The 13,303-nt window shown below is 31.8% G+C and overlaps 1 protein-coding gene across 1 annotated transcript in view; it reads left to right on the forward strand.

The window, feature by feature from the left end:
* The first annotated feature begins 11,821 nt into the window (after window positions 1-11,821).
* LOC119676781 (putative polypeptide N-acetylgalactosaminyltransferase 13) overlaps window positions 11,822-13,303 on the forward strand; it is a 13,489-nt gene continuing 12,007 nt past the window's right edge. Inside the window, exons 1-3 of the mRNA XM_038088041.1 lie at window positions 11,822-11,956; window positions 12,611-12,955; window positions 13,069-13,140. Of these exons, the coding sequence (XP_037943969.1) occupies window positions 11,822-11,956; window positions 12,611-12,955; window positions 13,069-13,140 (552 nt within the window). The remainder of the gene's footprint in view (window positions 11,957-12,610; window positions 12,956-13,068; window positions 13,141-13,303) is intronic.

Consider the following 13,303-nt stretch of genomic DNA (forward strand, 5'->3'; position numbering starts at 1 on the left):
TTTACACTGACAGATATCAGTTTGATCCTACCACCTTTGCGACTCCACTTTAATATTTTCGGCAGGTATATTCATCATTCTGAGAGCCTGGTCTCCTACTGCAAGCGTGGACTTTTATGAAAAGGGGAACTATATATTTTACAGCTATTTCAGCAGTCTCTCTTTCGTCTTAAATAGTTCACGAATGTCAACTATGTATCAACTTACAAAGCAGAAAGGTTAAGATAACTTTGGAATGGTTTCCAGACCAGAGCGTACAGTTAAGGTAGTTAGCCATCTTCTTTGGTACCTCCCGCTTCTATCCCTACTTCTGCCAGTCACAGACATAATTCAATGTACGAACAGTTTTTACTATAGGTAAATAAATGTTGTGCCTATATATCCTCAGCAGTCACTCAAGAGCTACTTAGTACCTATACTTAAAAAATAAATATTTCAACTTGATATATAAAATTAAATCGGAAGTATCTATGTTAGGTTAATATCTGTTCTAACGGGACACTGAACTATGGGACGACATGAACCTCTGTCAAATCTCCTGTAGTACATATCTATCGGCACTCGGAGAGAAAACTTCTGAGCACTTGTTGCGTCTATATCTAGAATCAGGTTTAAACTTTTAGCCGACCTATTCTTTAATTCACTCGGCGATATGTTCACGTTTGATATTGGCAAGATACTTGCACTTATCAAAGTGTCTGATTGGTTCTAATATACCCACCCCTATACCCACATACAATTGCGAGAATCAAAATAGTTTTCTTTACTAATTGAAGTCGATTTGTTGTTATCCTATACAAAATTATATGGTGAATATATATATAGAGAGAATATATATGAATTATACATACCTATTCGAGTTCGAATCCCACTTCTGAATTGTCAAATAAAAAAATATCATTTTATTTTGTTTATTATTAGTACAAATAACAGAGAAGACAATGTTGTATATGTGCAGCGCTCGCACATCCACCTTTACCGACGTTCGCCATAAGACTACTCATTTTATATTTGACGAATTATCTATATTGAACGACCTGTATTAAGCGAATCAACTCCAATTGATTTATGTTAGTTATCAATACGATATAGCAAGCAACGCATTTTTTTAATATTTATCCAAATAGATGTCCGTGGTATTACAGAGCTCAAGTGATATTTGGGTACAAGATCGAGTGATTGCTTTATAATTAATTTTCAAAAAGAATTACTGGTTGTTATATCTCTTTTCCGTTTCTGTCTACTATTAATTAATATTTATAAACAACTATAATATAAGCAGAAAAAATTTTTATTCTTAAATTAAAATTCAATATAAATATTTTTTTTTTCACTTGAATGAAAATAAAAATTTTTGTTTAAAAAAATTGTTGGTACGTTTGCATTTCATTTTTCAATGATTATAAAAACAAAAGAAAATTCCAAAAATTGTGCTAATAATTCACATTTTATAAATATGGCAAGATATTTTTAATTTAATTAAAAAGGAATAAATTCACTAGTGAAAAAATTTCAAGCAAACAAATAACTTTTTATTGTTGTTGTTGCGTTTTTTCCACAATATTGTTTGTAAACGGAATTCACCAATTCACTAAGAATGCGCAAAAAAATCATATTAAAATTTATTTGGTTACACCTTTTTTTTTGGAATAAGCAATTTGTGGGGGGTAAAGGAAAAAAGGGGAAAAATCTGAAAATACAGTTTTTATTTAAAGTTTTTTATTTATACATATTTTTTGTTGTGTCGCACAATAAGCAGAAACGCAATAAATTTTAAAGCCTACCACAAAACAAACAAAAATGGCGGCCAGCCATTGTTGCCACAAATTCGATTTTTAAATTGTGAATTTTTTTTTTCACAAGGGACAGTTTGGTGCCACTTTGGTGAACTTTTGGTGCCTTTTTGTGATTCTCTTTGCGTAAATATTTAAAATTTTATTAGCTGAGAATTTACAGCTTAACTTCTTTTGTAATTCTCACTTCTCACTCACAATTATATGCACTTCTCGAAATTTAATATTTAACCCCCATTTTGTATGGGTAAAACGCTATCAAGGGTTTAATGTGAAATGATTTATTAATTTAATATTGAAGTAATGGCACAAAGCAAAGCACTCACCTTGTTCTGGTGTTTCTGATTTCAGCGGCAAATGCAGACACTCTTTTACGAAGTCATAAATCCTGCTTGAGCATTGTAATACCCAGCCGGATCAGTAAGATACAAAATTTAACAATAGCAACAGCAGGATTAACCTTGTGCTACATACAATAAATACTCGTACACACCTATTTTCCTCGTATGACGAAACAAAGGAACAGGAATGAATTTGCATATAAGTGGCAGGTATAATAAGTGAAAAATCAAAAAAAAAAAAAAAAAAAATTATGATTAATTGTTACAAATGCATGAATTGCTTTAACACAATAATTTTTAAATTTAAATTAAGTTTGTGTGTAGAGTTAATACATTCTCTCTACACTCTGTAAACTATCTACTGTTAGTAATATTGTTGCTTTCATTATTATTTTTACCAAAAACAAAGAATAATCAGAAACAATGAAAGGGAAAATTATTTACAAAGTGTGCTCAATAGTTTTTGGTGCCTCATGGTTGTTGCCTCAAATGCTTATATTGCCGCAATCTCTACAAATCCCAGTTAAGCTATCAAAAATTAAATTAGCCTTAATCAACTACGGCAGACTTTCACAACCGAACCAAAGCTAACACAAGCACAAAATATTTGCCAACAAAATTACACCACACACACACACACTTCACACACTGTTACAAATAATTATGTACATGCCCCTACAAACGCTCACACGAACGCTCATACATTGCGGTATTAAATTATGTGCTTAAATTGAATTCGGCCTTGGCATTAGTTGACTAAATTGTCCAAGGTTTTACTTGACTTAGCTTGGCTTTGTTGCAACCAAAAAGCGTTACGCACGAACTCATACTTGCCAAATTCTACCAACAATACAACAACAACAACAACAACAACAACAACACCAACAACAATAAGAACAAGAGTAACATGAGCACGAACATGTTCACAAACACACTAACAAAAAAGGCAGGCACTTAAGACACACAAAGCATAGTCGCGAGCTGAACATTATCCGTGTTAATACAATGTCAAACTATAAATTTGTTAAGCATAAGCTTATGAACGTTTAATTCAATCCGCATACATTGGTTGTTGGCTTTGCGTGCTTGTGTGTGTGTGTATGTGTGTGTGAAATCGAGTCGAAGTGCATGCGTTTTGCGTTCGTATGCGAACTTGTTGTTTAGTTAATGCAAACAATGTTTTGTGCTTGACAATGAATGCTCACCTCAATGAATGTGTGAAGAAGACACAAGATTGAACTTGTTTGTCACCTTTGATGCTCTGATACTCGCTCGCTCGCTCTGCACAGAAACTTATAAATAGCAATTTTAACAAATTCTCATAGAAATTAACGAAACTAATGCCAAGAGTGCTAATAAAAAGCATACCTTCCTTCTTCCTGCCCCCCTTTGAACGATGCTACGTGACTAGAAACACCCAAGCGTTTCTAAATTTTTATAACTCACTTCCAACTGAGTGATAAGTGCATATGTCCATTTTAGTTTGCCATTCAACTGATGCTGCTTGCACTTTTAATTTCATTTAATAATATTGTAGGATATAAACAAAATCAAAAATTGTGAGGTCGGGAAAATACTAATAGAGGGATTTCACCTAAGTTTTAAAACTTTAAGTAACAGATTCTTATGCAGTTTGGAATTTGGAAAAAACTTGTCCAACTGAAACCAGACAACAGTGAGTTCCGTAGCGAGTCACAGAATTTATAAGTGATTTACTTTTTATTTCTTTTTTTTCTGTACTAAGAACGTTTGGTGTAAATCCGTATCATAATTATTTTAGGAGGATGGGAACCATGCTCCGGGGCGGCTGACTTTGAGGGAAGACTTAAAGCAATCCTCTTTATAACCTTGCATACTAAAGCTGGTACTTTAGTCTGCAATTCTCTCCTTTAGAAATCCTATGAGAGTTTAGATATTCGAGGAAATAATTTGGGACTACCTTGGATTAGTTGGATTAGTCGCCTTTATAATGCATTTAGTTCTTTTTAAATTGAAATCCTTCCTATTATCTAATTTTTTCCACCATTTTTCACTAATTTTCCACCATCTCTCTCTCTCTTTCTCTATCTCAGCTTCTTTTTATATCCATGCCTCTTTATTTCTTCACTTCTTCTCTTTTCTTTTCTTTCGTTTTCGCTTTTTCTATACTCATTTCTATCTCTCTTTCCCGTTTTTTCCCCTTTCTCCCACTTCCTCCTGTCTCACTTTTTTTCCTCCTTCTTTATTTTTCTCTGTGGTTTTCTTTCTCTCTCTCTCTCTCTTCATTGTCCCTGTCTCTCGCTCCCACCTTCTTCCTTTTCTTCCCCTCTCTTCACTTCCGATATCTCTCTCTCTCTCTGATTGTCTCTTTGATCTTTGACTCTCTCTCTATTTTTTGGCTCTCTAACTCACTTTCAATTACTAACTCTCCCTTACTTACTTCTCCACTTACTCACTTCTTTCTCACTCTATATCTACAATATAAAACAACTCCGGTCCTGTGAATTGACTTTGGCGTTCTCATTTTGCAGAGGATTAACCTTTTTGTTACCTTCGAATCCTTTATGACCTGAAACTACAAAACAACACATTTGCTTTAAATCAGTTCATTGAAGACCGATATGCTCTTTAAGTTAGTTGTCGCTCTATTTATCTTACTCTTCCGATGAATATAGGTTTCACTGGGAAATATTTATGCTTAAAGTATTGTTGCCATAAAAATTATTAATTAAAATATTCATGAAAAGTATGCATGATCTATTCCACTGGTATATAATCTGCAGCGGTCTGCCTCTAAGGATTGCATTTCAAACTCTTAAAATTAGGTGCAGTGCAAAACTTATGTATCTTGAATTTGTTGTTCATCAAAATCATATGCTCCACTTTAAGACATAGCGGATAACTTGACAACAAATCCATTATTGGATAAGGCACTTTAAATCACAAATAACTTATTGACAAACCTACTTTACGTAACTGCTATCAAAGCCTGGAGTTAATGTTGCATGTCCTTGTGCCTTGACTCTTTTAGGTATTCTGAGTGCAATCCTTTAAGTGCTACTTACCTTCGAAGTCACATTGCGTGCTGACGTTGTGATACATAAACAGTTTGACGTGTTGTCATCATTCGCTAATATTTAACCAAACCGAAAGTGACTTAATTTGCTGATAAATGTGTTTGTCTGTGCAAACGTGCGTTCCTGCTGACCAAAGTTCGTCGTGCGTTCCTGCTGTCCTTTCACAACTCACCGGCGCCCCAGTTCAGTTTATTTAATTTCAGCACTGCCGATGTGTTCACGTCCTTTCTTGAATTTCGTATGAACTAAAACATTTAAACAGAAGTACTGAAATACTGAAGTAGCTGTACTGTTTGCATATTTACACAGTTTCGTTTGTGCTTCCCCAATTTCCTTTGAACATTTTTAAACGTGATCTAGTCTGTCCGTTTGTTTGTTTATTTAAGTTTGTTTAAATATTTGTTACACCTTCTCTGTTTCATTACGACCGGCCATGATGCATATCATCTCTGCTTTAATTCTAGAATATTTAAGATATTAAAATTCATTTTAATATAAAATTTATAAACTACTCTTTTGCGCTCGCCTTCAAATTAAATTTATTTATACAAAAAATTTCCTTTCGAAACTATTTGACGTGCTGACAAACTCTGCAATGTTAAATTTTGAAAGAGAACTAAAAAAAATAGGAATAAAAGTGATTCCAACAACAAAGCGTATTAAATTTGCTCTGTGTATGTGCCTTAAATATTCCATTAAACAAAATGATTTGCAATTCATATATAATAGTGACGCCATTATAACTAACAGCTCCACTGCTCGGCAGCCCCACTTTCACTACTGTTTAAATGCTACGCTGCGGCGCGCCATCCCACCACATATTTATGTACCGCTGTGGGTGAGGAGTAGGTGTTGCCAACTCAATAAAGCAACTATTTTTATTCTAATTATATGCAAACATGCATTAAATTGCTATAGAAAACGTGAAAAAATCATATCTACTTGTATGTTGGATGTTGGATGATGGCACAAAATACGGAGAACTCCACGAAAATTTTATTTACTGCATTATGTATTTTTATTCGTTTTTATTTCTATCCAATAAAAATTAAATTTAATAAATTAACCAAGACAAACCAGTGAAAAATTTATATATCTTCACAGACTTTATATTCTATTTGTCAAAGCGAATCTCAATTAGCAATAATTATATAAGCATTCACACTACGGCAGCTTACTTAGCGAAAGCAAAAAGGAACATAAAAAAAATAAAATACATAATCACGACAGTATTTTTATTCGTTTCTATTTCTATCCAAGAAAAATTAAATTTAATTATTTAAGTATACTTTAACCAAGACAAATCAATGAAATATTTATTTCTCTTCATTGATTTTATATTCTATTGGTCAGAGCGAATCTCAATTAGCAATAATTATATAAGCGTTCACACTACAGCAGCTTAATTAGCGGAAGCAAAAAAGAACATAAAAAGAAATAAAATACAAAATCACAAAAAATTTGAATGGAATATATTTAATTGTTAATAAATAATTTTAATTCAAAATTTAACTCAACTTCAGATTCTGTTGAGCTTTCTTCGAGTTAGAGCATCTGAGCACTTTTACTCTATGATGACTAGGGGGTTTCTGCAGAGTCCCACCCATCTCACTGACTAATTTGAGTATTCCTCATAATCTTCGTGATTATACAATGATTGATCTAAGATCTGCGTACTGCCCCGTGCAGTAGTGATTACTCTGAGATTAGATAGTGCTAAGTAGGACAGCAAGTGTGTTATTTTATGAGTAGTACATCCAAAATGTATAAGATAAACCAAACCATATCAGCCAGAACAAAACATGTTAGATAAACGGTTCTGTCACTGAAAGAGACACTGGACCAGACATTTAAGAGCCGAAATTTGAATACTTTGTGTTTAATTCAACGTTGAATTTTGAACCAGAACTACAGAATAACCATCTTGAATGATAGCCACAATTAGTAATGACGACACTCAATTTTAAAAACTTATTCCAATTATCATCCAATTTACGGCTTCAGAAGTGTAAATATCGCAATATTATATCAATAAGAGAAAGAAGAGGCTATAGTAGGACAATTTACCAAAGCTATATTGATTTATCGCTCTCACGTATTTAAGTGTTCAGCGTCCTTTACCTGTTCACAGACTATTTTCAATTAAAACTTATCCAGCTCACAACTCTTCGTTACGTCAAACAAGATACCTTGTAGATTGAATAATCATTCTGTATGAGAATGAGACTACAAAAATTAAATAGTATCTAGTACAGCACTGACGCATTAACGGAAGAATTAAAATTTGTTGAAGTAAATTTGTTACTACGATATTTGAAGACATTTTACTCGAAGAAACACTCTAAAACCATGCAGGAGACATTTTGGATCTTTAGGGCACGGTGTGGAATTGCTCAGCTTAACAATCACTTGTCACTCAAATTAATGTTAATACACTTTTCAGTGCGATTCGTCATTACAAAGTAAGTGCCCTTGGTATTTCTTGATTCTCAGTGAAGGGTCACTGAGGAGTATCGTAATATAAAACTATTGTTTTAGATAGTATTTGAATTTATAGTTACTTGATTTTGTGAGATTGAATAGTCTTATTCCTTGTTGCATGTTTCTTTGGGATTACCAAAAGCCAGTAACCTTAGACATTTAGCAATCAGGAAGTAAGTTGTTTCTAAAAAAACTGTAAACTCCGTAGAATGGGTAGGGTAGGGGTCTTCACATGGATAGTCTGTTGATATGTCATGTTTTCGTTTTCCAGGGCATGTGAATATAAAGAATGTGAACTCAAGTAATCATTCACATAATAAATACTGAGAATACTACCCCCGTTAAATGCATGATGCAAATTAATTTCGATGTTTAAAATATCAGTATATGTTTATATTTACTTTGCTTGATTGTGGGGAGTGTGAAATGACCTGAGGTTAAAAAACGGAAAAATTCATGCTTTATTCATAAATAATCTAGCAAATATAGCAAATCCTCGTATTTTGTATTTTATATATTGTATGAAAATAAAACGGAAACGCTTAAAACTTACCAAAAAGTGCAACTATGCGACTATGTACAGTCGCACCAGGTAAAGTTGCTGTCAACAGTCAAAGCCGACTACTATGAATTTAATATGTTAAATCTGATCAGAAACAAAGTTTAAATAAAATTTGTGAAATATGAAATTTGAAATATGTTAGGGCAAAACTTTCGACACATTTCATGAATGCATGAATGCAAAATGTGGAGGTTTCCGAAGTATCTCAAGTGGCAAGCCGCATAAGCAGTCTTGCATTTTGTCGTACATTTCATTGAAAACACTTTCGCTTCCGTTCTGTAGGTTCTGTAGGTTCCGTAAGTTCTGTGCAATTCACAGTTTTTAGAGGGTAAAAAGTTCATGAGACGGAATAGTAAAGGCCAAAGTGAGGTGTGGGTTGATACTCTTATGTTATATGAACTATGCATCTATTTAAACGACTGCTGAATATTTCAACTGTCAACAATTTATCATTTATTCAAATAAAAATAATTTTCATTCTCGTCATTTAATGCAAATGAAATACATAAAATAATTTATTTTATTTTGTTAAAAATTTCCTTGAAACATTTTTTTTAATAACTTAGAATTTTTTCATTGTCAAATATATTATTTGGAATAATACGCGCAGGCATATTGATCTCATTGATGTGCTTCCCGAATATAATCAGCTCAATAGGAAAGCTGAGGTATGTTGTTATAAGAAACTCTTCCTTCTAGTTTGCTCATTTGTCTTACCAAACGGAAATCCAGCGATTATTTTCAAAAGCCACAACAGTTCCGGAACTTGAAAGATTTATATATCATTGTGTTAATAAAAATCTGTTAGCAATCATCGGTCCCATGTCTGTATTTATAAAATATTTATAATAACCCACATTCGCGATTGTTCACTTTTATTTGATAAAGTATACAACCTACGATCTCCTTATTTGGTTTAATATATTAGGCACAAACAAGCCTCATTAATTTTCTGATCTCCATTTTAATGAAGACCAACCTATCTTCACTCCTACTGCACTCTACAGATGAGGGTATAATGACCCCAAACGTAAGGTCTATATATAACCTAACTAAACTACTTCCTGGATTATATCTCAACTCCTTCACTAGCAATAAATATCAACTATCTTTACTTGTTTTCTGATGCTGTTAGGCTTTCAGAAATTTGAATTGCTAAATATCAATTACCTTGATCCATCCTATCTACACTTGATTGCTCGAAAGGAATTTCAGCTGTCGATTTTAATGGACCGACGATCGATGGTTTTCACAACTCACTGCTAAAACATTCCCTAATTAATTAATTAATTTTATTTTATATTTTATTCGGAGAAAAACCAGGTTTTAATAAACATATATTTCTATGTTAGGATTATTGCTATAAAAATTTTATTTTTATTTATAAAATTACAAATTATTATTTATGAACCCATGTAAATGAAACATAGATATCTGAAATTATATAGTGTTAAATTATTGAGTGTAAACTTTAAATATTGAGTTTAAAGAATATATAATCCAATATTAAATACTGAAAACATAGTATTCTCCTCATGTTTTTGTCTTAAGTAATCATGCAAAATGTGTTTTGAATACTCAAATTTCAAAACATTTGAATCAACTTCTTCATAATATATCAGATACAAATAAGGACAATATAAAAAATCAAACCTTATAATATTTACCATAATTCAACACTTTTTTTTACTGCAAGATATATTAATGTCATAAAACTGTTTCGCCCAAAAATTCATAAAATTTTCATTTTAACTGGTTGTAGTCTTAGCTGTGTCATCATGTCAACACACCTTTTTACTAGATGTGTTCATTCAACATAGCGAACAGCAACAAAGTATATTGAACATTAATTTGACATTTCCTCTATACAGCAATGTATGCTAGCAAAGTGGATTAAAATAAATTTTATTCATCGACTGTGTGTATTGTTATAATCATTAAAAATGCATATTATTCATATATATACATTCGCATTTCATATTTTGATTTTGTATTTTATTTGTTCATAATTTTTTATTTTTATTGTTTAACATTCGATTTGTAAAGAAAAAACACATGATTTCCATTGGATCTCATTCTGTATAAGTGAGTTCCAATGAGGTTGGAATATGTCGCAAATATGTGCCAAATGCAATTAATAAAAGCTTTTCATGGCATTTTGACAGTTTAAGAAAGCTGTTTTTGACAAATTTACAAACCAAGGTAAACATTTGTTTGGTGATTGCATTTCCTTGAAAACGATGCACCTCTTTTTAGAACTTCTACTTCCCAAAAAGTATTTAATTGAAGTTAAATATATGTTTTCAGTTTATATTGTAAGGTTTAAAGATATATTTAAACTTTGTGCAACATTTTTTTGGCACAGGCCAAATACTAAATCAACAGGCAAGTTGAAAAATCAACTATTTGAAATGAGAACAAATGAATTACAACGAATGTAAAAACTTTCAAATGACTCAATTGAAATGAGTCATTTTCGGCCAATGTAAATGCCATATAAAAATAAGAAAATGAAATTAATATTTTCTGTAAAGCATCGGTGCATTTGTTTCTATTTTTGTCGTGTGAACAGTTAGTTATTTTTCTAATTCTTTTTATATTTTGTTCTGCATATGTATATAAATATGTAATATTTTATGTATGATAAAAATCAAATTTATTTTTAATGAAAAAGTAATAGCAACAACAATTTAACAATATATAATTTAATCTGATTTATAAAATTTTTACGTATTAGGCTTGTCCTACGAGGTACTCATAGGAAAACTAAAATAAAACATAAGTAAAGTCCAAACTGAGAGCATAACACAAATAATGTGGCAAATTACGCTCTTTACACAGATTTTCATAGAACTGCTTTGTGTAAAATCTGGTGACAACACCAGTGCCGCGCCAATCAAAATACAAAAATTTAAATTCAAACCAAAACAGCTGATTCACACATCACACAAATTTTACTTGTAATAAAATGTACGAGTAAAGTCTGTGTAGTATTTTAAAATTTTGACAGGGATGTTACTCTCTCTCAGAAGCTCTCATTTACTCAAAAATTTGTTGGTGGAAAGCATTTGTGTATACACAGTGTTACTCAAAGTTACTATGAGTAGTTTGTGGTACAGACATATTATTAACTTTAAATCTGTGGTATATAAAAGCATTAGTTCGTTATAAAATCATTTAAGTTTTGTTAACATAGTGCTTGTTGTTTAAAATAAATTTATATAAATTTTTTATTTAACTAAATTCAAGCGAAGTGATAAAAAAAATCATTTTACCACACACAATTACAAAATAAATCATAAATATTTCGACGCAGGTGATAATTTAAATGTCAAAATTTCAATGTAATTCTATTTTTGAAAAAAAAAACAAGGTGGCATCACAACACGAGTTTCGTAGATAAAGAAAGAAAAAAGAGCAAAAAAAGCCGCAAGTTAGTCAGTGGAAAAAGAAATTAATTAAATTTAATTAGTTGTTGGAAATATAATAGATTTTCTATTTCAAAATTCTTTCAGTTGTGTACGTTTTATCAAAAGAGCAACGAAAAGAACGAAGTTACACTTTTCAGTGTAGTTTTTGTGGTGAAAAATGCGTGTAACAAATTTTTTCAGCAGCAATGCGGGAACGCTTACGCTTGTAACACTTCTGCTGCTGGGTTCGCTGCAATTTATTGCTACGGACACTGCGGAAGACTTCGAGGATGGCGAAGTAGAGGATGTACAGGTAAGCGATTCAATGAATTAAATGCATCTAATTTAATGTATTCAGTGGAGTTTGAGCGTAAAAATTAGTAAACTGGGTCACAGCACACTTAATGCAATAAAAGTTCATTAAAATTGATTAAGTGAAAATTTATGCCTGATCTGCGGCTAGCACACCTCAGCCAATTGTTCTGGCGCTGATTGGTACACGTCAGTTTTTATGTCAATCAGCGTGTTTTTTTTTCAAAAATTATCAGCAGAATGCAATCTATATTTAATTTGAAAATTAGAATACTTTCATAATTTGATACTAATTAAAAATTTTTAATTAACTGCTGCAGTAGTACATTTTGTACCTTAACCTCAAATTTTTGTTAACTTCAGTTCGTTGCTAAAGGAAACATAACACGTAATTTGCATTTAGTTAATTAAATTTAAACAAATATTAAATATGAAAAATTAATAAAAGCCTTCAAAGCTTGTGTCGATTTGTGCACGTTTTTTTCATGAAATCCTCTTAGTGACAACAAAAAACGCGCGTTTAGTACTTTTATCATTTTGAGATATCTATCTAATCTCAACTGTCTTTAAAATTTTAAGCAATTGTTTAATTTTGACTTATCAGTTATTGCCAGTAGTTATACTTTTTTAATTTATTTTATATTTCAATTTATAGGATGAAACTACTGGTGCGCTGAGTGATAACGGCGAAGAACTTGTCTATGAGAGTCCAAAATACGATGCTTCAAAATTCCATTTTGTTGATCATTTTGATAATTTAGAGGAGTCCCGTAAACGTTGGACGAAATCTCAAGCCAAAAAAGATGATACAGCTGAAGAAATAGCTAAATATGACGGAAAATGGGAATGGGAAGCACCTCAGCGCATTGTTTGGAAAAAAGATATTGGCTTAGTACTTAAATCGAAAGCCAAACATGCAGCCATAGCAGCACCGCTCGTCAAACCATTCTCATTTGACGGCGATAAGCCGTTGGTAGTACAATACGAAGTAACATTACAGGCAAGTGCTAAGTGCGATGTGGTTGTTAGTTTACATTGCTAATCCAATTAAGAAGTTCATACTGACCTATTTTTTGGTTTTTTTCTTTTTTTTTGTTGAATTTGAATTTTTAGGATGGTCAAGAATGTGGTGGTTCTTACATTAAATTGTTATCTGAAGGCAAATACACAAAAGACTTAACTAAGGTAAATAAACAAAAATGAGTATGTGTTTATTTATTCTTATATATAATAATTAACTTCATTTCCAGTTTAACGATAAGACACCATACACTATTATGTTTGGCCCAGATAAGTGTGGTAATGATCATAAGATGCACTTTATTTTCCGTCACACTAATCCAATTAA

This window comes from Teleopsis dalmanni, chromosome 2 (assembly GCF_002237135.1).
Source record: "Teleopsis dalmanni isolate 2A chromosome 2, ASM223713v2, whole genome shotgun sequence".
In the NCBI taxonomy this organism is placed as follows: Eukaryota; Metazoa; Arthropoda; class Insecta; order Diptera; family Diopsidae; genus Teleopsis; species Teleopsis dalmanni.